Source organism: Myxine glutinosa, chromosome 10 (genome assembly GCF_964187855.1).
Source record: "Myxine glutinosa chromosome 10, kmMyxGlut1.1, whole genome shotgun sequence".
In the NCBI taxonomy this organism is placed as follows: domain Eukaryota; kingdom Metazoa; phylum Chordata; class Myxini; order Myxiniformes; family Myxinidae; genus Myxine; species Myxine glutinosa.
The window spans coordinates 55,566,628-55,591,657 of NC_136270.1; the positions used below are offsets into that span (position 1 = coordinate 55,566,628).

General features: G+C 46.8%; 1 protein-coding gene across 9 annotated transcripts in view; it reads right to left on the reverse strand.

Moving 5' to 3' along the window:
* Positions 1–16,014: 16,014 nt before the first annotated feature.
* The window catches only part of LOC137434579 (GRAM domain-containing protein 2B-like), a 114,850-nt gene continuing 105,834 nt past the window's right edge, over positions 16,015–25,030 (reverse strand). For 3 of the 9 annotated variants that reach the window (XM_078785683.1, XM_078785680.1, XM_078785679.1), the window contains 2 exons: positions 16,980–17,041; positions 16,015–16,682 (listed from right to left, as the gene is read on the reverse strand). In XM_078785683.1, the coding sequence (XP_078641809.1) occupies positions 17,018–17,041 (24 nt within the window). In that variant the 3' untranslated portion in view covers positions 16,015–16,682; positions 16,980–17,017. Of the gene's footprint in view, positions 20,547–25,030 lie in introns of all 9 variants that reach the window. The other 6 variants (XM_078785682.1, XM_078785675.1, XM_078785681.1 and 3 more) reach the window with 3 other exon arrangements.

Below are 25,030 nucleotides of genomic sequence, written 5' to 3' on the forward strand. Positions count from 1 at the left end.
AACCACACTTCTCATATTTCATATTGTTATGAATTTTGGGGTAGAGTGATGTATAGATCAGCTAGATCTGTGTAGGTATCATGCTCCGACTGTCGTGAAGAAGAAGAAGAACCATCTCGATGCATATAAGCAGGGACCTGTCTAGCCCGGAATGTCGTGAAGAAGAAGAAGAACCATCTCGATGCATATATTAAGCAGGGACCTGTCTAGCCCGGATGTCGGATTAGGTGTATATTTGTCCCGATTACGAGGAATGGGGCATGTTATGGGCCATGCTCGGCTGGCGTGTGTATGGAAACGCACCCTTCTTTGGTTGTAAAATGTGAAAAATGTTTGGCACAGGTAATCTCAGGGTTAGAATATATTAAAGCGCGATGCTGCGCGCGCTAATGCTTACGCAAGGAGCAAGCGGACAACGCGGTTCATAAAAGAGTCTTTATTCAAAGTACTCAAACTGCAGCACTAAGCTGCTCAGGGCTGCGCGCCCCGTGTATATCGTGAGGCCACGCCTCTCTCCCTGGCGTGGCCCATCCCCACTTGGTGTGCGGGGTGATGTCACCACGTCAGTGCTTTCGTGTCCGCCACAATATGTAAATTTAAGGGTGAATTTTGATTTTTGAGAGGCCATGGTGGACATTGCACAGTGGCACCATCATTGATCCAGGTGTGTTAGACCAAAGTGTTGGAGGCTGGGATAAAATTGATAGGTTAGCAGGACACAGCCTTCAACTGGTTACGGGGGCGACTGCACCGATATTTGGGACGCGGGATTGTGGATATGTAGTTGGGTTGTCTGGGGTTCAACTTGGTGCTATGGGTGTCCGAGGTGTGTGGACCATATCTTCTGGAGGAGTCTCCTGGTGGAGCATGGCTGTCTGCTAGACCTTGGCGTGATCAAGGTGTGGGTGGGCACTGGGGGCTGCAGTTGTGTGGACGGGGTGTGTGGGCGGTGCAGGTGACGTGATGTGGATGCCCCCAGGGCCGATGTTTCTGGGAATGGGAGTGTTGGCAGCAGGTGCTCATCACACTGGCTAGCTGGGGCTAGTCCAGCCGTGTTCCTCGCAGGGGGGGGGGGGGGGGGGGGGGCGAAGGATGGATGGTGGGTCGCACCCTTATGGACACTCATGGGTCATGTTGGCGTTCGACTGCTCAGCTTGTCCCGATGGCCCTTGCACGGAAGAGGTGCGGAGCGTAGCCAAATGTAGTAGTATTGTACAGATCACCGTTGGAGGCAAATCCACATACCTGCCAGTACAGTGGGACAAAAGTGCAATTTGGAAGTATTTGACAGGCCCAATGGGATAAATTTGGGGATTTTGTTCGGGTGGATGGCACTCTTGGACCCGACCAACCTGCGACTACCTGTACTTGAGGTAAGTGCTTTGAAGTTTACTGTCCCAGGCTTCAGTACTTGCTTGAGAAATTGGGGACATGTAATTTGGAGTATGGGGCGGGTGAGAGTGATGGCATGGCCGGTGAAGGGATTGGAATGTGTGCCACACAGAGTCTTCTGGGTGGTGTTTGTTTTTATGTGGAGGTTTTGTGTTTTGGTGTGGTCGGGAGAATGGAAATTGAGTGCGAGTGAGGATGATTGTGTTTTGAAATGTGTTTGGAAATGGTAAAATGTGAATTGGGGATTTCACATGAAAGCAGGCGATGGCAAAAAAAAACTTTTTTGAGACATCTATGAAAATGTGGTGGAGAATTGCATGGCAGCGGGGGAGGAAATGTTATTGTGGATTTTGTGGGTGGGGAAGGCGTGTGTGTCCGCAGGTACGGATCAAGCTCTGGAGGAGCGATGACTGCGGCTCCCCTCTGCAATGATTACCCCTGGCAGCCAGTGGTGTCTGGAAATTGGAGCCGTCGGTGGTGGGTCTGTTTGGGCGCCCTGGGGTGAGAGACTCCCGGCGAACCGTGAGGCTGTAAGGAAGCCGGAGGCTGTGGGATGACAACGAAAGGAGCTGTTTGGCTGTCACGGGGTCAAGAGGTAAAGGGGGGGCGACGAAGTTGTAAGTCGGGTGACTTGTTTTTGGGACTGCGGGCACCACAGCCTGAAGCACCCCCACCATCTTGCTTCGACGGTACCTCCCCGCTGCCTAGTAGAAATGCACACATATGTGAAATGACATCAATGCCATGGTCCTGCAGGGGGGTGAAATAAGTGCTTTGTTGTGATTTTTGTGTCTTGATGATTTTTGGAATGTGTATGAGTGGTTATGGGTTCGTGTTGAATGAATGTGGGCAAAATCCACCGAGCCATGTCACACCTGTAACACCAGGACAGGGCCCGCGGAAATTTGGGGTGCATTGGGATGGCCCCGCAGGTAACGTTGAGTCTTGAGGCATCCACCAGGGGACGCAGTCTGTAGGAAGGAGTTGTACAAATGTTTTTACGAATTTTGCAAGTTTTTAGTTAAGGTTTGTGGTTAAGTTAGGTTTGCGTGTTGTTTTTCTCTTCCTCCCCAGGAGCACGAACTTCAATAATTTTGTACATATTCATACGTGTGTTGTACCGTCCTCCAAATAGTGATGACTCCATTTACATTTCGCTGTCTGATAACATGGACCAACTTCTATCAACTCATCCCAACTCTCTCTTCCTCATATGTGGCGACTTCAACTATCATCATGCCAGCTGGCTGGGTGTGGGTTCCTCTCTCACCAGCCTTGGCGCCTCAGCAAAGGACTTCTGCGACTGACACAATCTGTCAATTTCCCGACCCGGATCTCAGTCAATGGAGTATTTTCTCTTCTAGACTTGGTTATGACAAACTTCCCTGCAAATATCTGCTGCTCTTCTTCTGCTCCAATCGGTTCTTCTGATCATGTGCTTGTTAAAGTGGACATCTCTCTGGCCATTCTCAGAGAGCCTCCTCAGCGTCGACGAGTCTGGCATTTCACTCAGGCCGACTGGCAGGGTCTTCAAGCAGCCATCACTCATCTGGACTGGTCTCCCATCTCTACTGCCTCTGACATCAATTCTTCCTGGGAATTCTTCCAAAGCAAACTGCTCTCTCTCATGCACAGATTTATCCCATATCGTCTTCAGTTGTCTTACCCTTCCTCCCGTCCATGGTACACTGAATCTTGTGGTGAGGCAGTTGCCCTGAAACAACTTGCCTTTGCCTCTTGGAAGGCTAATCCAACTGAAGGCAATCTCAGTTCCTTCCACCAAGCTCGGAACAAGTGTGTGTCTACCCTCAGGAGTGCCAGGAAGCACTATCTCTCCTCACTCAAGAATGAACTCTCAAACCTGTCTCCTTCCTCCAAATCCTGGTGGCGTCTGGTCAAATCCGTTTCTGGTGTTTGTTCCCCCTCCATCCCCTCCCTTACCTCAAATGGCCACACAGTTGACATCGCACGTGACAAAGCCGAATGCCTCAACTCTGTGTTTGCCCCAAAATCCTTAGTCCCAAACCCATCTCTCTCTGTTCCCACCTTTCCCAGTCGAACCCAACTGCTCCTGGACTCTGTGTCCTTCTCTCCTGACAAGGTGGAGGAGTTTTTGTCAAACCTCGACTCTGATTCTGCAACTGGACCAGACGGCATCAGCCCACGGTTCCTAAAATCCTGCTCTGCCGCTCTATCTCACCCTCTCTCTGTTCTTTTCACCCTATCTTTTGCTCAAGGTCATCTGCCAGCATCCTGGAAATCAGCAAACATTACCGCTTTACACAAAAAAGGTGCAAAAACAGATCCTTGCAACTACAGACCAATCAGCCTGCTCCCAATTATCAGCAAAGTCATGGAATCCATCATTGCTTCAGATATGAAATCTTTCCTCTTCTCCAATGGCTTGATCTCTGATCATCAATTTGGTTTCAGACCAGGTCACTCTACTCTGGACATGCTGCTTCTGCTGTCTCAACAATGGATGGAGGTCCTCAATGCCAAACAGGAAATCAGAGCTGTCTCCCTTGACATATCACGTGCCTTCGATATGGTCTGGCACCCAGCTCTGCTCACCAAACTCTCCTCCTATGGTATCCATGGAAATCTCCATGCATGGACCTCCTCTTTTGTGGACCTCCTCTCTGGTCGTAGTCAACGTGTGGCCCTGGATGGATTTCTCTCATCTCCCCTTCCTGTTCAGGCTGGAGTTCCCCAAGGCAGTGTTGCTGGGCCCTGTGCTTTTTCTGGTCTTTATCAATGATCTCTCCGACTCTCTGGAAAATCCTCTCTATCTCTTTGCTGATGACTCCACTCTCTGCCGCTCCATTACTCTTCCCTCAGATCGGCAGTCTGCAGCCTCCTCACTCTCTGAAGACCTGGACAAAATCACAGACTGGTCAAACAAGTGGAACATGTCTTTCAATCCTGACAAATCTCACACTCTTACTATGTCTCTCCGAAAAGATCGACTGGACAACCCTCCCATCTACTTTCTCAACAATCCTCTCCAAGAAGTTCTGTCGCTCAAGCTTTTGGGTCTCACTATCTGCCATGATCTTTCTTGGGAAAACCACATTTCCAAGCTGGCCTCCAAAGCCAGTCGCCGACTTGGCATCCTCCGTCGTGCGAAGTCCTTCCTAGGCACACCTGAGCTCCTCACCACATACAAGGCTTTCATCCGCAGCTCAATGGAATACTGTTCTCCCCTACGGGCTGGTGCTCCTGCCTCACACCTAGCTCGGCTTCACGCTGTTGAATCCAAAGCTTTCAGAATCATTGGAATCTCCCGCGATGAAGCTATCTCTGAGGGCCTTTCACTCACTCACCGCAGGCAGGTAGGTGGTCTTTCTGTCTTCTACCGACTCCTCTCCGACCTTGCACCCCCAGCTCTCTCTGTGCTCTGTCCCCCAAATATTCCTACAGGTCGCACAAGATCTGCCAGCAACCCTCTGATGGTTAAACTGCCGAAATCTCGGCTCTCTGCTCACCTTCACTCTTTCATTCCTCTTTTCTCCCGCCTCTGAAACAATCTCCCACACTCCCTTCAATCCCACTCCTCCCTCCAGGTCTTTAAAACAGCTGTTCACCACCATCTCTTATCTTCCCCCATCCAAAACATTGATCTTTTCTACCCCCACTAATTCACCCCAGATCCACCTTGTTTGAAATTCCAACTTCGTTCCTGGAAGTCCTGGCAGTGTCCATATGTTTTATACCTCTCCCACCCCCCCCCCCCCCTTCCCATGCCTCCCCCCCAAAGCCCTCTCCCTCCCACAGATCTCTCGATGTCTCCATGTCTCTCGGTCCCTGCTCTCAAATGTTGTGTTTGTGTCCTTCCCCCTCTCTCCCCATCTTGTCTACCGCTCCCGATGTTGTTTGTTTTATGTGTCGGTTTGTCTGTTTGTCTTTCTGTGTGATTAATGTTCGCTCTTTCATGAGCCTCGATCTTGTATACAAAAAAAATAAAAAATAAAAATGTGAAGGATATGATGATGTACTCCTCACCACAGCCTGGTTCATAGATTTCATGAACAGATGGTTTGACCTAATGTCAAGCAGACATCCTGTCATGGCACTGAGTCAAATCAAGCATGAATCATACGAAGCTGCCTTGTCACATCTGCGTTCAGCCATTTGGGTCATGAAGAACATAACCATTGGTGTACAAGGCTACTTGAAGCCAGTGCAGACAGGTGTTATCCTCTCGACGTCATCAATCATCGATCTTCAATCTGAGCTTCTTGCTAAGGGTCATATGTATGTCTTGACGTCAAGGTTCACCCAAGACTGCCTGGAAAATCTCTTTGGATGCATCCGAATGAAGAATCCAGTCCCTACAGCTCTTGAATTGAGACAATCGTTGAAGATTATTACAGTTGCCCAATTTCTGAGATACCCCTCAACAGGTAGTTACCAGGAGGATGACCGTGCTTTCCTTGCTGAATTTCTTGATCAACCACCTATGTCTTCCAGAGAGAGCCCTGTTAGTACTATACCTGTTAATCATGTAATAGTGCGTAGTTATAGTGCGTAGTTATTTTGGAACATTTACATGTGGCGTGACTAACACAGGGAAACTAGAGCAGCAGTTTCATAGGAGGGTAAATCATTTTGAAAACTTCTGAAAATGTGGATGGGTTCATCAAATTGGGGCAATGGATCTTTTTTATATACCAGGTCGAGGCTCATATAAGAGCTTTTCTGAGGAGACTTTCCATACAAGATCATTGATGTTCCTGCTTTCCTGCACAAGTCTCTTTCATACCTTGGAAGAATCCACCTTGCAATTTAAACTTCTTCACCTCATTGGCTGGCAGGCTACTGCTTCATTGTCACTTCCTGATTGGCAAAACAAGCAAAATGGTCCACATCTTCAAAAATTATTTTCAACACAGACTCCCCCAAATCCAATCCCCCCCCCCCCCCCACCCCCTCAAACTCTGATTCCATAATATCTCTTCCTGGTTACTCCCTCCTCCGGTATGGTAGACCTGAGCCTCGTCCTGGTGGTGGGGTGGCTATCTTTATCAAAAACTCTCTTCCTCACTCTCTTTGCACTGCCCTCTCTCCATCCCACCCCCAGGAGAACCTCTGGCTACGGCTTCATCTCCGCTCCCACCTTTTGTTCATACGTGTGTTGTACCGTCCTCCAAATAGTGATGACTCCATTTACATTTCGCTGTCTGATAACATGGACCAACTTCTATCAACTCATCCCAACTCTCTCTTCCTCATATGTGGCGACTTCAACTATCATCATGCCAGCTGGCTGGGTGTGGGTTCCTCTCTCACCAGCCTTGGCGCCTCAGCAAAGGACTTCTGCGACTGACACAATCTGTCAATTTCCCGACCCGGATCTCAGTCAATGGAGTATTTTCTCTTCTAGACTTGGTTATGACAAACTTCCCTGCAAATATCTGCTGCTCTTCTTCTGCTCCAATCGGTTCTTCTGATCATGTGCTTGTTAAAGTGGACATCTCTCTGGCCATTCTCAGAGAGCCTCCTCAGCGTCGACGAGTCTGGCATTTCACTCAGGCCGACTGGCAGGGTCTTCAAGCAGCCATCACTCATCTGGACTGGTCTCCCATCTCTACTGCCTCTGACATCAATTCTTCCTGGGAATTCTTCCAAAGCAAACTGCTCTCTCTCATGCACAGATTTATCCCATCTCGTCTTCAGTTGTCTTACCCTTCCTCCCGTCCATGGTACACTGAATCTTGTGGTGAGGCAGTTGCCCTGAAACAACTTGCCTTTGCCTCTTGGAAGGCAAATCCAACTGAAGGCAATCTCAGTTCCTTCCACCAAGCTCGGAACAAGTGTGTCTACCCTCAGGAGTGCCAGGAAGCACTATCTCTCCACACTCAAGAATGAACTCTCAAACCTGTCTCCTTCCTCCAAATCCTGGTGGCGTCTGGTCAAATCCGTTTCTGGTGTTTGTTCCCCCTCCATCTCCTCCCTTACCTCAAATGGCCACACAGTTGACATCGCACGTGACAAAGCCGAATGCCTCAACTCTGTGTTTGCCCCAAAATCCTTAGTCCCAAACCCATCTCTCTCTGTTCCCACCTTTCCCAGTCGAACCCAACTGCTCCTGGACTCTGGGTCCTTCTCTCCTGACAAGGTGGAGAAGTTTCTATCAAACCTCGACTCTGATTCTGCAACTGCACCAGACGGCATCAGCCCACGGGTCCTAAAATCCTGCTGTTCCGCTCTATCTCACCCTCTCTCTGTTCTTTTCACACTCTCTTTTGTTCAAGGTCATCTGCCAGCATCTTGGAAATCAGCAAACATCACCGCTTTACACAAAAAAGGTGCAAAAACAGATCCTTGCAACTTCAGACCAATCAGCCTGCTCCCAATTATCAGCAAAGTCATGGAATCCATCATTGCTTTGGATATCAAATCTTTCCTCTTCTCCAATGGCTTGATCTCTGATCATCAATTTGGTTTCAGACCAGGTCACTCTACGCTGGACATGCTGCTTATGCTGTCTCAACAATGGATGGAGGTCCTCAATGCCAAACAGGAAATCAGAGCCGTCTCCCTTGACATATCACAAGACTTCGATATGATCTGGCACCCCGCTCTGCTCACCAAACTCTCCTCCTATGGTATCCATGGAAATCTCCACGCATGGCTTGCGGACTTCCTCTCTGGTCGCAGTCAGCGTGTGGCCCTGAATGGATTTCTCTCATGTCCCCTTCCTGTTCTGGCTGGAGTTCCCCAAGGTAGTGTTCTGGGCCATGTGCTTTTTCTGGTCTTCATCAATGATCTCTCCGACTCTCTGGAAAATCCTTTCTATCTCTTTGCTGATGACTCCACTCTCTGCCTCTCCATTCCTCATCCCTCAGATCGGCAGTCTGCAGCCTCCTCACTCTCTGCAGACCTGGACAAAATCACAAACTGGTCAAACAAGTGGAACATGTCTTTCAATCCTGACAAATCTCACACTCTTACTATGCCTCTCCGAAAAGACCGACTGGACAACCCTCGCATCTACTTTCTCAAAAATCCTCTCCAAGAAGTTCTGTCGCTCAAGCTTTTGGGTCTCACTATCTGCCATGATCTTTCCTGGGAAAACAACATTTCCAAGCTGGCCTCCAAAGTCAGTCGCCGACTGGGCATCCTCCGTCGTGCGAAGTCCTTCCTTGGCACACCTGAGCTCCTCACCACATACAAGGCTTTCATCCGCAGCTCAATGGAATACTGTTCTCCCCTCTGGGCCGGTGCTCCTGCCTCATACCTAGCTCGGCTTCACGCTGTTGAAACCAAAGCTTTCAGAATCATTGGAATCTCAATGGGGATGAAGCTAACTCCGAGGGCCTTTCACTCACTCACCGCAGTCAGGTTGGTGGTCTTTGTTTTCTACCGACTCCTCTCCGGCCTTGCTCCCCCAGCTCTCTCTCTGTGCAATGTCCCCCAAATATTCCTGCAGGTCGCAGAAGAGCTGCCAGCAACCCTCTTATGGTTAAACTACCAAAATCTAGGCTCTCTGCTCACCTTCACTCTTTCATTCCCCTTTACTCCCGCCTCTGGAACAAAGTCCCCCACTCCCTTCAATCCCACTCCTCCCTCCAGGTCTTTAAAACAGCTTACTAAAACCTCCATCCAAAACCTTGATCTTTTCTACCCCCACTAATTCACTCCAGATCCACTTTTTTGAAATTCCAACTTCTTTCCTGGAAGTCCTTGCAGTGTCCATACGTGTTATACCTCTCCCACCTCCCCCAAACCCTCTCCCTCTGACAGATCTCTTGATGTCCCTGCTCTCAAATGTTGTGTTTGTGTCCTTCCCCCTCTCTCCCCATCTTGTCTACTGCTCCCCATGTTATATGTTTTATGTGTCGGTTTGACTTTTTATGTGATTAATGTTCGCTCTTTCACGAGCCTCGATCTTGTATACAAAAAAAAAAAGAAAAAAAAATCCTGAGATAGATGAGTTACCACGTACTCCAGGCCTGGTAGATGCAGAGAGAAGCAGCTTACACAATGTCATTGGATACTGTATACGCAAAGTGGTGAAGCAGAAAAAAAATGTGCTCAAAGTGCAAAGAAGCAGTAAAGGACCAAACTCCAAAAGCAGGAACTCTTCAAAAGGTAACCTCATTGAAGGAATACAAGGAAGGCTGTTTGGTGTTCTGCTCCGATGAATGCTGGAAACTATTTGATAAGGCCTAGCAACTGTTTAGAGCAAGTGAAGAGCAGTTCGTGGGCAAAAAAAATCTGTCATCAAGACTGGTAAATCAAGCTGCAGACCTGACACGGGACATTGACTTACCAGCCTGCCGTGTGCTGAAGCGCAGTCTCTCAATGAAATTCTTCACTACGAGGTTACACTTTTATGCGAGAAAACAGGGGAAGATGCGTAAAGATAAACTAACTAAATCGAAGTCAAGTGGAGCACGAGGAAGCAAGAGTATGGCAATGCGAGAAGTTGTAAAAAAAATTGCGATCATTTAAGGGCATATAACATTATAAACTACAAGGAGCCCTCAGCAAGTGGACATAGCATGTTAACACATGGAATTCAAATACATGTATATGTTCAAATGTGTGTACATGTACTTGCTTTGTGTTTCATGAAGTGTTTCATGTGTGTTTCATGTGTTTCATGAAGCAGTTATGATACTTTAGCAGTTCAACTAACTGTGTGCAATCGGATGTACCATACATTCTTTCTTTTGTAGATCATCTCACCAACATTGTGCAATTAAAGTGTCAAGTTAATCTGAACATAAATTTGTAAGCTTCCTTGTAGCACAATCAATAAATCAGTATGACTTCGAAGATGGAAGAGGAGAGGCAAGAGAGTGAGAAAGAGGGAATATGAAAGTGTGAGAGAGGGGAAGGGCGGCAGTGGAGGAGGGAAGGGAGAAGTGTATTAAAGACAGAAGAGAGTAAGGAAATAGGAAGAAAGGGATTTTGAGGAGTAAAAATGAGAGGAAAAGGGGAATGCATTTAAGGAAAAAGAGAGGAGGAAGAGAGCAAGTACAGAGATGAGGTAGAGACCTAATCGCGTATAAGTTGACTCGTGAATTGAACGAATCTTCATCACTTCAGATATACCAGCAGAAAGTACAGAGTGAACGCTACACATAGTCAGTCATTAAACACGCAAAGGGATATCGATGAATTAACATTAAAAAAATAATTAATTCCATCCAATCTATATATATAAAACACAGTTTGTGTGTGTGTGTGTGTGTGTGTGTGTGTGTGTGTGTGTGTGTGTGTGTGTGTGTGTGTGTGTGTGTGTGTGTGTGTGTGTGTGTAATGTTACCGATAGACTCCGAAACGGAGAGGCTTACGTGCTTGATATTTGGCATAGACATGGCCATTGAGCGTGGGACGAACATGGCCGAACTCTATTTGACGATCCATATTTTTTATTCATATTTACCTCAGCGCATTTCAGCGCACGGAATCAACGGAATCGGAGCAGGTGGGCGCTGATTCGCTCAGAGCGACCACGTGATGACGCTATGACGCTATGAACGCTATGACGCTATAAAAAAAAAATCGCTATGACGCAATGAAACGCTATGAACGCTATGAACGCTATGACGCTATGGACGCTATGACGCTATGAAAAAAAAAATCGCTCGCTTTACCAAGGGGCTCGCTCTCCCCCCCGTTCCCCTCCCCTCCCCTTCCCCTTCCCCCTCCCCCTCCCCTCCCCGGCAATGCCTGGTATTTCTGCTAGTATAGACATAATGGATGTAGCAAGGAGATTTTTATTCTTCAAACGAAAGAAGTGAAGCCCAGCAATTCAAGGACCCTCGTTTGGGATGACTGAATGTGAAAAAAACAAAAGCTTAATACACTGTAAATGAAAAATAATGGGTCAGTGAAATTCAAACAAATCTAATCAATACTTGTACGTACATTTGTGTAACAGGGACAGGATTTGCAACTGACTAAACAAACAACAAACAACTAAACAATGATTAAAACTCAGGAACATAAAAACAAGAAGACGTCATGCGGAGCACGATACTTGCAAAATCAGCCCCCACACCCAAGAAAAAAAATTCCATTGATACAGCAAATTGTCCATTTCATCAAGATTAAAATTGACAATCTTGATCAAAGCTCGGGTCAACAGGAAGAAAAGTGACGATTTCTCAGATGAAAAATGATTTTGTTAGGTTGACCTTGAGTTGACCTTTGACCATTGACCTCAAAAATAGTTCGTTTCCCTATTTCGTGACTCAATGTCTTTTCCTCGCGGTCCCTCTGTGCTGTCTTTCCCTCGCGGTCCCTCTGTGCTGTCTTTCCCTCGCGGTCCCTCTGTACTCTCTTTCCCTCGCGGTCCCTCTGTGCTGTCTTTCGCTCGCGGTCCTTCTGTACTGTCTTTCCCTCGCGGTCCCTCTGTACTCTCTTTCCCTCGTGGTCCCTCTGTGCTGTCTTTCGCTCGCGGTCCTTCTGTACTGTCTTTCCCTCGCGGTCCCTTTCTGCTGTCTTTTCCTCGCGGTCCCTTTCTGCTGTCTTTCCCTCGCGGTCCCTTTCTGCTGTCTTTTCCTCGCGGTCCCCCTGTGCAGTCTTTCCCTCGCGGTCCCTCTGTACTGTCTTTCCCTCGCGGTCCCTTTCTGCTGTCTTTTCCTCGCGGTCCCTTTCTGCTGTCTTTCCCTCGCGGTCCCTTTCTGCTGTCTTTCCCTCGCGGTCCCTCTGTGCTGTCTTTCCCTCGCGGTCCCTCTGTACTCTCTTTCCCTCGTGGTCCCTCTGTGCTGTCTTTCGCTCGCGGTCCCTCTGTACTGTCTTTCCCTCGCGGTCCCTTTCTGCTGTCTTTTCCTCGCGGTCCCACTGTGCTGTCTTTCCCTCATGGTCCCTCTGTGCTGTCTTTCCCTCGCGGTCCCTCTGTGCTGTCTTTCCCTCGTGGTCCCTCTGTGCTGTCTTTCCCTCGTGGTCCCCCTGTGCTGTCTTTCCCTCGTGGTCCCCCTGTGCTGTCTTTCCCTCGTGGTCCCCCTGTGCTGTCTTTCCCTCGCGGTCCCTCTGTGCTCTTTCCCTCGCGGTCCCTCTGTGCTGTCTTTCCCTCGCGGTCCCCCTGTGCTGTCGTTCCCTCACGGTCCCACTGTGCTGTCTTTCCCTCATGGTCCCCCTGTGCTGTCTTTCCCTCGCGGTCCCCCTGTGCTGTCTTTCCTTCGCGGTCCCTCTGTGCTGTCTTTCCCTCGCGGTCCCTCTGTGCTGTCTTTCCCTCGCGGTCCCTCTGTACTCTCTTTCCCTCGTGGTCCCTCTGTGCTGTCTTTCGCTCGCGGTCCCTCTGTACTGTCTTTCCCTCACGGTCCCTCTGTGCTGTCTTTCCCTCGTGGTCCCTCTGTGCTGTCTTTCCCTCGTGGTCCCCCTGTGCTGTCTTTCCCTCGTGGTCCCCCTGTGCTGTCTTTCCCTCGCGGTCCCTCTGTGCTGTCTTTCCCTCGTGGTCCCTCTGTGCTGTCTTTCCCTCGCGGTCCCCCTGTGCTGTCGTTCCCTCACGGTCCCACTGTGCTGTCTTTCCCTCACGGTCCCTCTGTGCTATCTTTCCCTCATGGTCCCCCTGTGCTGTCTTTCCCTCGCGGTCCCCCTGTGCTGTCTTTCCCTCACGGTCCCTCTGTACTGTCTTTCCCTCGCGGTCCCTCTGTGCTGTCTTTCCCTCGCGGTCCCTCTGTGCTGTCTTTCCTTCGCGGTCCCTCTGTGCTGTCTTTCCCTCGCGGTCCCTCTGTGCTGTCTTTCCCTCGCGGTCCCTCTGTACTCTCTTTCCCTCGTGGTCCCTCTGTGCTGTCTTTCGCTCGCGGTCCCTCTGTACTGTCTTTCCCTCACGGTCCCTCTGTGCTGTCTTTCCCTCGTGGTCCCTCTGTGCTGTCTTTCCCTCGTGGTCCCCCTGTGCTGTCTTTCCCTCGTGGTCCCCCTGTGCTGTCTTTCCCTCGCGGTCCCTCTGTGCTGTCTTTCCCTCGTGGTCCCTCTGTGCTGTCTTTCCCTCGCGGTCCCCCTGTGCTGTCGTTCCCTCACGGTCCCACTGTGCTGTCTTTCCCTCACGGTCCCTCTGTGCTATCTTTCCCTCATGGTCCCCCTGTGCTGTCTTTCCCTCGCGGTCCCCCTGTGCTGTCTTTCCCTCACGGTCCCTCTGTACTGTCTTTCCCTCGCGGTCCCTCTGTGCTGTCTTTCCCTCGCGGTCCCTCTGTGCTGTCTTTCCCTCGTGGTCCCTCTGTGCTGTCTTTCCCTCGCGGTCCCCCTGTGCTGTCTTTCCCTCATGGTCCCCCTGTGCTATCTTTCCCTCGCGATCCCCCTGTACTGTCTTTCCCTTGCGGTTGTCAGCTCTTTCACGAGCCTCGATTCAGTATAAAAAAAAAAAAAAAAAAAAAAAAAGTGCAAATGCTGTTCAATTTTCAAGTCAATCGGATGAAAATTGAGGATTTAAAAAACTTGGCCTATGTTGACCTCAAAAAGAGTTAGTGGTTGAATTCAGTGACCATATATGTAAATCCTCTTAGAATTTCAAGTCAATCAAATGAAAATTGGTGATTTTAGAAATTTGGCCTATGTTGACCTTTTGGCCTATGTTGGCCTTTTGGCCTATGTTGGCCTCAAGAATACTTGGTGGTTGAATTCAGTGACCAGATATGCAAGTTCTCTTCAAATTTCAAGTCAATCGGATGAAAATTGAGGATTTTAGAAATTTGGCAAAGTTCGTGACCTTTGACCTTATGTTTGACGTGACCTTATGTCCCAATAAGGTAACCCCCACACCAACCAATATACTTGAAAAATCTTTGATTTTTCAAGTAATAAACCCGTCCCTATAAATAGCAGTAAGTTGCACGCACACGCACATGTGCACTTGACCTTGGGTAACAACATGGCGCCTATTGTTTAGTTGGCCAAACTCTCTCTATCTACAGCTCTGGCGGACGTGTTTGTATATTATCCCTCCGCTTCCCAGCTGACCTCATCTTGTCAAGGCCAGTATTGTAATCCTTTTTTTTTCCTGGGAATGAACTGTTATTTTCTCCCTGTGGCCTTGTCTCTCCCCCCAAGGCTCCTCACTGTCTGGACCACCTCTTTGATCTCCCAGTAGAGGATGAGGGGAGGAGGGAGGGTAGGGGGACATGGTGAGGTCTATGTATATGACCGGGTGACGAGTAGAACTCTAAGATTTTCGGTGTATGGCTTCGAATTCCTTGTGCATTGTATGCATCACGACTTGCTTCTTGCTGATGTGGGTTGTGCTGCCGTGCATCGGGAGCTGCCGCCTTGGCACATAGACTGAGAATATTCCATGCACGTTATTAGTCATTCTATAATAAACCTCTTGTACAGCAGTTCCAGTGCCTCCTGGATTTCTTCCTGGGGAATTAGGGGGAAACGGAAGGGGGTGCTGACTGCTGCCCCCACATGTATTTGTCCCAATTACGAGGAATGGGGTGTGTTAACTCATGTAGGGATGAAGTTAATTCCCCTGTGTGTGAAACCTCTGTAGTTACTCCTACTGTTTTGACCATCACCAGTGCCCACGAGTTACCCTAATTAATAATTGCCCAAATAAAACTAACCGAAAGTGCAGGCAGGAAGCCCCCACGCATTGCGCCGCCATGGCGATAAAACATTACTCAGGCCGGCTGAGGCCACGCCCACGCCCACCTCACGACGGATTGGTCGAGGGGTTTGATGGGGAGATCACACCAATGGTAGGGAGGGCCAATCGACACACAGCTGAAGCCCAGAGGCAAGGAGCCAGCTGATTGCCCAGGGGAGATGATAAATAGGGAGTGCGTCCGACATTTTCTCTCTCTCTCTGCTCCTGGGTTTTGGTGAGGATTGCGCCCTGCACTCTGTTCTACTGCTGAGATTGGTTATCTCGCTCATCGGTCTCTCAGTGCTGGGTGGATCGCGATCGTCACACCTGGGACATTCCAATAAGCGTTCCACCATCACACCACAGAAGGAAGGCTGCCGGACTGCTGTGTGTTGGGCTCGACGGAGGCGGATTGTTGGGCTCGACGGATCCTAGGATCCCAAGCCGGCACCCTAACTGCTAAGATTTGAACCCAGGATCCTAGGATCCCAAGCTGGCACCCTAACCGCTAAGATTTGAACCCAGGATCCTAGGATCCCAAGCTGGCACCCTAACCGCAAAGATTTCAACCCAGGATCCTAGGATCCCAAGCCGGCACCCGAACCGCTAAGATTTGAACCCACGATCCTAGGATCCCAAGCCGGCACCCGAACCGCTAAGATTTGAACCCAGGATCCTAGGATGCCAAGCCGGCGCCCTAACCGCCAAGCCAACACTAGGCTTGGACAAGAGAGAAGGAGAAAACATAATGTATGAATATGGCAGAAGGGAAATTATCAAGTATATTTAATATTGTTGCACACGTTCTCTGAGTGAGGGATTGGCTTGGCAAATCGAAATTATTCCTGCAAAAGGAATGGGATAAGATTGCAAGATGTGAAGGGAAGGAGCAATGGGAAGGTTTGCATGACGAGACAAGATGGACGATAAAATGTTATAGGACATGTTAACAAAATAATGATTCATTAACAGAGTTCTTCCAGGTTTGATTGCAGAACGACATGAGTAGTGGGCCCAACCAGGGTCAATGATGTATTTAGGAAGGAGGTTGAAGAATAAATGCAATTGAAGAGCAATTCAACAATGGATGTAATTTAATAGGGAAAACCAACTGCCGCAGTCGAAGGCCTTTGTTGGTCCGAGTAGGTCCCAACTGGTATATCTTCGCTGTTTCGACGACTATGTCAAATCATGTCAACCTTGAATGTCAAACATTAATTGTTTGAATAAATTGTAGACAAGTCCATTGCATAAGAAATGCATTTTCACATCATTTACTACAAAATAAACAGTAAATAATGATAACAGTAGACAACTAGAGGGGAAAAGCGACTGAAATTACTTTCATTTGATTGCACAATTCCTACCCATGGGAATAAATTAGGAATAAATACATTCTCCTTTTAAATATATAATTACTTTTAGATCGACATCATTTTCGGGCCCAAGTATGCTTTAATTTGAGGAAGCAGATTCTTGGAATACAAATGTATTCATCAAGTTATTCCTGAAGAACACATGCACACCTACACACACAAACACACCAACAACTTGGGGATAAAATGTGAATCACATATCCATGTCTTCATGAACACGATCAATCAGAAATGTGAAGTGACCATTTTATATGAATAATAAAAATCAAATATGTGCACCAAAGCTTGCTGATGATCATTGCACCACTACCAGCTTCCTGTGCTATTCCATCAGCTGGAATTACAAACTGGCATTCTGCGGCATCCTGCTGTACAGAAATAAACAACAATAAGCCAATCGATCTGTGACGTCACAATCATCGTCCTCAAATGCACCTGCAGTAGCAAACAGGAAGCAACAATCGCATAGTGCTGTCATAAAATATCACACAGCTAGATACACAGATAAAGAAATAAATCTTCACAGCATATTTGCTTCATTTTAAACACAAGAAACACCTGTGTATCAAGTATACGTCATGATGTATCTATTCTCAAAAAATCTTCACCGAACAGGGATATCCCACACCAAAATAAAAAAACTGGAGTTCACAAAAGGTCAATACCTTGGTCCAGAGGTCGAGGTGCTAGACGGAATGCCCAACTAGTTGTGACAAGAGGTGGAAGACTGTAAAAGAAGAAACCAAAAACAACGTCCTAAAAGCAAGCAGGAAGAGGCTAAATGAAGAAGAAGAGGAAATAAATGTTGCAGAGAAGGAGAACAGTCACAGAGATGAAAACAAAAGGCAGATCAATAAAGGAGATGATGCGGCTAGAGGACCGACTTCCAACAAAAACCTTGGAAAAACAAAGATAGATATTTCAAATAGGCGTTCATAGAGATATAAAGTGACAACAGAGCAGGAAAAACAATAAATCTTTTTTAAAGGATCACAGAGAGCACATTAGGTCTAGGATGGGGATCTTAAAAGTAGAGCAGGAAAAACTGAAGATGAAGAAACAAAGGTGAAAGAGAGATGGAAGGACAATACCGGAACTCTATACAAATGAGATATAGCAATATGGCGGCAACCTTCGGATAAGGAGAATATGACCAAGAACCAACAGTGATAGAATGTGAGATGCGTAGAGCCATGAAAAGAGCTGGAAAATGGAAAAGCTCCAGGTGCCAAGGAAATTCCAAAAGAACTCTTTAAGGTATTTGTGAAGGAGGGAATTACATTTTTAACAGGTATCTGTACACAGATCCGGAGTAGGATTGTATGGCCTAAGAGGTGGAAGCAGTGAGTCGACGTACCATTGCTAAAGACAGGGGATCCAAGAGAATGTTCAAATAATTGATCCAAGAGAATGAGTATGGAGTAACAGAATGGTTTGGAATTGGAAAAAGGGGTCATACAGGGGTTCATTGTCACCCCTTACTTGTTCAACCTGTTTGGTGAGGACATCATGAGGAAATCAAACATGGATGACATAGACAAGGGTCATTGTCTCCCCTTACTTGGTCAATCCGTATAGTGAGGACATCATGCGGAAATCAAACATGGATGACAAAAACAGGGGTTGTCACCCCTACTTGTTCAACCTGAGTGGTGAGGACATCATGAGGAAATCAAACATGGATGACATAGACAGGGGTCATTGTCTCCCCTTACTTGTTCAACCTGTGTGGTGAGGACATCATGAGGAAATCAAACATGGATGACATAGACAGGGGTCATTGTCTCCCCTTACTTGTTCAACCTGTGTGGTGAGGACATCATGAGGAAATCAAACATGGATGACATAGACAGGGGTCATTGTCTCCCCTTACTTGTTCAACCTGTGTGGTGAGGACATCATGAGGAAATCAAACATGGATGACATAAACAGGGGTCATTGTCTCCCCTTACTTGGTCAATCCGTATAGTGAGGACATCATGAGGAAATCAAACTTGGATGACAAAAACAGGGGTTGTCACCCCTTACTTGTTCAACCTGTGTGGTGAGGACATCCTGAGGAAATCAAACATGGATGACATAAACAGGGGTCATTGTCTCCCCTTACTTGGTCAATCCGTATAGTGAGGAGATCATGAGGAAATCAAACTTGGATGACAAAAACAGGGGTTCATTGTCACTCCTTACTTGTTCAATCCATATAGTGAGGAGATCATGAGGAAATCAAACATGGATGACATAGACAGGGGTCATTGTCTCCCCTTACTTGGTCAATCCGTATAGTGAGGACATCATGCGGAAATCAAACATGGATGACAAAAACAGGGGTTGTCACCCCTTACTTGTTCAACCTGAGTGGTGAAGACATCATGAGGAAATCAAACATGGATGACATAAACAGGGGTCATTGTCTCCCCTTACTTGTTCAACCTGTGTGGTGAGGACATCCTGAGGAAATCAAACATGGATGACATAAACAGGGGTCATTGTCTCCCCTTACTTGGTTAATCCGTATAGTGAGGAGATCATGAGGAAATCAAACTTGGATGACAAAAACAGGGGTTCATTGTCACTCCTTACTTGTTCAATCCATATAGTGAGGAGATCATGAGGAAATCAAACTTGGATGACATCGAGGCTGGAGTCAGGATTGGAGGAAGACCTATCAACAACCTAAGGTCTGCTGATGATTGTACTCAGTTGGGAGAAAGTAGAGAGAGCTTGATGAAAGTGGTGCAGACAGTGAAGAAGAAAAGTAAAAAATCTCATCTCTATTTAATTAAACATGAAAATAAACTAAAATATTGTGAACTGAGAAGATCGATGTGTTCAGATTTGGAGACGATAACGTGGAAATCATATAAAGTTTCATCTTCCTGGGTTATAATATTGAAGTGAGTGGAGAACGTGGAGGAGAAAGTAATGGACGGTTCGTGTTGCGAAGAACAGCAACGTCAGGATTGACAAAGATCTGGAAATACAAAGATGTGACAACACAAGCAGGATGGGGCAATGGGGCACGTCCTGCTATTTCCAGTTACAATGCATGGATGTGAGTCATGGGGAGTGAAAAAGAGAGGAAGAAGAACGACAGTTTTGAAATGTGGTGTCGGGGACAAATGTTAAAAATCCCATGGACTGCAGGAAGAACAAACAAATCGGAGCGTGAAGAAACGAGACCACCATGAAGAAGCGCTGAGGATAAAACAGAAACTGACATGCTTTGGACACATCATGCGTGCAGAACAAGAAAGTCTGGAAAGGTCAACCATGCTGGGTATGACAGAGGGGAAGAAGAGGAAGTGTGTTGAAGAAGAGGAAGAGTGCTGGAGAAGAGGGCGCGTGCTGAAGAAGAGGAAGAGTTTTCTTCAAACGTGCTGGACCTTGTATGTGCTGGATTGATGGGATTAATTAAGCCTGCAATGAAGCCGTCTCCACCAAAGCTTCGGGAAGCAGCTCAGGATCGGGACGTTTGAAGAAATCTGATTATGAACGTCACCAGAAGTCGGGTACATAGATAACTATAGATTAATAGAATTACAAGGCTTTTGTCTAACGATATTCTATTGACAATCTTCGTCCAAAGCCCACTCAACATTGTTGTTTAATCATCCTGCCACTCGGAGACCGTCTCTGCAGCTGTGCATTACACCATCATGACTTTCAACGACAGCTTGAAACCTCACTCTGAACACCCTGGGAGGATAGGGATGCCGTTCCTCCCAATATTAGGTCATCTCCTGGGTAAAAATGTTAAGTTTTAATTGAGATCATCCCAAAACTGGAAGAAGAGTTCGTGAATAAACTGTCGCTGCTCTTTACAGAGAAATGCACAAAATACTTTCAAAACTACCACTACCACCCCAGAATTAATGTACATTGGTTTAAAATATTGGATATGTTCTAATTTTGGTGAGCATGACCAACCACCACCCAATCAGAACACCCTCAGTACAAGACTTTAACCAACGACGGCCCATGTTAACAAAGGACGGGGCACGACCATAAGACAATACATGGGTCCAAAGTGGAACAAAGTCCACAACCTTCACTTGGCTTTGACACGAGAGAGAAACCGCCATTTTCAGCCACTCGGTGAATGTCTGGTCCAAAGGCTTGCTTGTCGACAATGATGGCTACAATACACGGTGGCGCATCACTGTTTCAGGCTTGCGGCAGAAGGAGCTTCACGATGTTGGATCCTGAAGGAGTTTCTGGAGGTTTGCTTTTATCTGCAAAAGAAAAACTGTAATTCAGATTGTATGATTGTATTCAGATTGTATGCTCTTTCTAAATATGTAGTAAGACTTATTGTTCTCCAGCGATGGACAGTCACATGCATAGGACACAATTGTCTAACTTGGTACAATGCAAATGCTATGCATTGAATTTATGATGCGCAAACATCCTGGACTTTACCTTTTGTAACAGGTACACAGAACTGGCCTTTAGCAGCAAACTGTACATCAAATATTTAAATCGACTTTCTTTTTTCTGCTGTGCCAGCAGATGAGGTAACAGGGAGCTAAGGCCCAAGTGTTATTTTCAGTATTTTTTCATATTGATCTTCAGCTCATGGAAGAGTTTGTACATAGGACAAAGGCCATTGGAGGACATCAGTGTGCTTTTGCTTGAATTACAGGGACATTACTAGACCAATGATAAACAGTCAGTATGTATGTATGTATGTATGTATGTGTGTATGTATTGTTATGTTCATGGGGGAAAATCAAGAAATACCTTAGTCGAGATATAATCGTGTAGGTTTAGAATGCTCCGAGTGACGCGAAGAAGAAGCCCACCTCGATGTAACTAAGTAGGGAATCTGTATAGAATAAGATCGTATATGTGTCTCCATACGAGGGGTGGAGCTATGCTAATTAGGTAAGGCTTAAGGATAATCCCCAGTATGTAATTGCCCTGTGATTTTTCCCTTCGTTGTTATTGCATCAAAAAGGGCTGCCATTACAACAACTATAACCAATTGACTCATTTGCTCACCACGTCGCCAGGGCCGACAAGGGCAGCATTTGTCGATAAGCACATAAATCCCGCCTCATGGCTTTCGACGTCATCCGAACATTCCTGAAAGAGATTGGACTCCGCCCCCCGACGACTCGTAATGAGGAGGCCATGCCCTGGCCCTCGTCATTGATGGAGGCACGATGGGATGATTGAGTAGAGCTCGATGATTGCAGAGAGTGTGTCGTCATCATGAAGATTCGAGAGCTGAAGGAAAAGAGAAGCTGTCGCGCCATCTTGCTCTTCTGGTCCTGGCTTTGATAGTGGGCAGTCACATTTCTTCCTTGTTCTGGTTTGGTCGTGGGTGTGTGGTCTTTGGTTCGTGTGCGCTCTTGGGAAAGGGCTGGTGAGAAACAGCGGTTCGGGATAGCCGGGACTACAAGGCACAGGATCGACGTCGGCAGTGGACTGGGTCCATGTCGTGTTTCCTCTGGACATCGAGGAGCGCGACTCCGCGCCATTTTGTGCGTTTCCCGCGCGGTGGTTTGGAGGTGATGAGTGGCCAGCAAGCCTTACCAGCCATTTGGGGACGCAAAGCTGAGTTCCGCCCGATCACCAAAGCATTATTTATTTTATTTTACTTTCGTTTTCCCCTTGTTTGTCTACGAGTCTGAATGTAGACGTCTCAATTATGAATTTTAGTTTTTACCTCACCTTTCGTTGTTATTTGCATTGATTTCCACGAAATCATTATTTGTTGAATCTTACTTTTCTAGGTATTGTGGATTTTGCTGTTCCGTCTTTGTGTTTGTGGGTTTGGATAACGCCTGCATGTGTTTCCGATCAGGTAAGACTTTGAACCTTCCCGTGCGTGTCACTACCGCCAAGGTGGGTATACGCCTCGGAGTAAAGCTCGTTTCAGTCATTCGTCACCCTGAGGTCTTCATCAGAGGGCTGACACGACAGTATGTATGTATGTATGTATGTGGGATTCGAACCTGGATTTTCCACACCATGAGCCTGGGGTTTACATGGGAATGCTTAAAAATCTCAACAACAGCGCAATAGAGCAAGGTGAGGCAAGCTTCCCCCATCAGGAAAGGTGGTGAAAGATTTACCCCTCTCCACCATCCCTCCCTCGCATGTATGTACATCATACTCAGTCCCTTTGTTCCGTATCCTGAATATTCCTCAATTGAAATCGCCCACTACACAATCAGCGAAGGAACCGTCTGGTGTCGGCATTCAGGATACTTATGAATAGGGAATTCAATGAGAAAGGGGAAATGGGCAACTTGCCCCATATTTCTCGACTCAGATGAATGATCCTTGTGGTGAGGAAGGTGGCACAGTTATAACATGAAGATGGCACAGTTATAACAGGAAGGTGGCACAGTTATAACAGGAAGGTGGTTCAGTTATAAAAGGAAAGTGGCATGGATATAACATGAAGATGGCATAGATATAACAGGAAGGTGGCACAGATATAACGTGAAAATAGCACAGATATAACAGGAAGGTGGCACAGTTATAACAGGAAGGTGGTACAGTTATAAAAGGAAAGTGGCATGGATATAACATGAAGACGGCACAGATATAACAGGAAGGTGGCACAGATATAACGTGAAAATAGCACAGATATAACAGGAAGGTGGCACAGTTATAACAGGAAGGTGGCACAGATATAAAAGGAAAGTGGCATGGATATAACATGAAGACGGCACAGATATAACAGGAAGGTGGCACAGATATAACGTGAAAATAGCACAGATATAACAGGAAGGTGGCACAGTTATAACGTGAAAATAGCACAGATATAACAGGAAGGTGGTTCAGTTATAAAAGGAAAGTGGCATGGATATAACATGAAGATGGCATAGATATAACAGGAAGGTGGCACAGTTATAACAGGAAGGTGGTACAGTTATAAAAGGAAAGTGGCATGGATATAACATGAAGATGGCATAGATATAACAGGAAGGTGGCACAGTTATAACAGGAAGGTGGTACAGTTATAAAAGGAAATTGGCATGGATATAACATGAAGACGGCACAGATATAACAGGAAGGTGGCACAGATATAACGTGAAAATAGCACAGATATAACAGGAAGGTGGCACAGATATAAAAGGAAAGTGGCATGGATATAACATGAAGACAGCACAGATATAACAGGAAGGTGGCACAGATATAACGTGAAAATAGCACAGATATAACAGGAAGGTGGTACAGATATAACAGGAAGGTGGCACAGATATAAAAGGAAAGTGGTACAGATATAAAAGAAAAGTGGCACGGATATAACATAAAGGCGGCACAGATAGAACGTGAAGATAGCACAGATATAACAGGAAGGTGGCACAGATATAACAGGAAGGTGGCACAGATGTAACAGGAAGGTGGCCCAGATATAACAGGAAGATGGCACAGATATAACAGAAAGGTGGCACAGATATAACAGGAAGGTGGCCCAGATATAACAGGAAGGTGACACGGATATAACAGGAAGGTGACAAGGATATAAAAGGAAGGTGGCACGGATATAACAGAAGGGTGGCACAGATATATAACAGGAAGGTGGCACAGATATAACAGAAGGGTGGCACATATAACAGGAAGGTGGCACAGATACAACAGGAAGGTGGCACAGATACAACAGAAGGGTGGCACAGATATAACAGAAGGGTGGCACAGATATAACAGGAAGGTGGCACAGATATAACAGAAGGGTGGCACAGATGTAACAGGAAGGTGGCACAGATATAACAGGAAGGTGGCACAGATATAACAGGAAGGTGACACGGATATAACAGGAAGGGTGGCACAGATATATAACAGGAAGGTGGCACAGATATAACAGAAGGGTGGCACATATAACAGGAAGGTGGCACAGATATAACAAGAAGGTGGCACAGATATAACAGAAGGGTGGCACAGATATAACAGAAGGGTGGCACAGATATAACAGAAGGGTGGCACAGATATAACAGGAAGGTGGCACAGTTATAACAGGAAGGTGGCACAGTTATAGCAGGTAATATTACGTTTCCTCCAATAACATATTAAAAATCCCACTGTATCTGATGAAAAGACTACACATGTTATCTACCAGTTGTTTGATGTACCCTACTCTTTACAGAGCGTTGGTGCTGCCGAAGCGTCCCATTTATAAATTATTTAGTACTAGCTGAATGCTAGGAATATAATATAAAATATAACCACCTTTAGAGGCCATTTTTCCCCGCAAAGCGGGGGTTGGCCTTTTTCGGGAACCGTGGTTGTTGTTTTTTGGTCCCCTTTTTGAAGCAATGTTTTTGAATCAGGAAGGCCCTTCCTGACGCCAACCCTTTTTCCCGCCTTTAACGACAAACAGGGAATTACCAGTGAACTGGTACTCAATTAGCCGACCTCGGAAGGATGAAAGGCTGAGTCAACCCCCCTGGCGTTAATTCAGCGATCGACCGGGATTCGAACCTAGGAATCCTAGGAATCCTAAGCCGGCACCCTAGCCGCTAGCCCAACACCAGGGCAACACCAACACCAACACCAACACCAACGCTAGCCCAACACTAGGAATGCTCGCTGAAAATGCTGAATTTAGTACGAGCTGAACGGCGTGAAGCTGGAAGGTGTGAAAACATTTTGCTACCTCGGAGACATGCTGAATGGAGAAGGTGGATCAGACTCGGCAACGGTTGCTCGAGTGAGATGTGCATGGAAGAAGTTTCAGGAACTGAGTGGCGTGCTGATGATG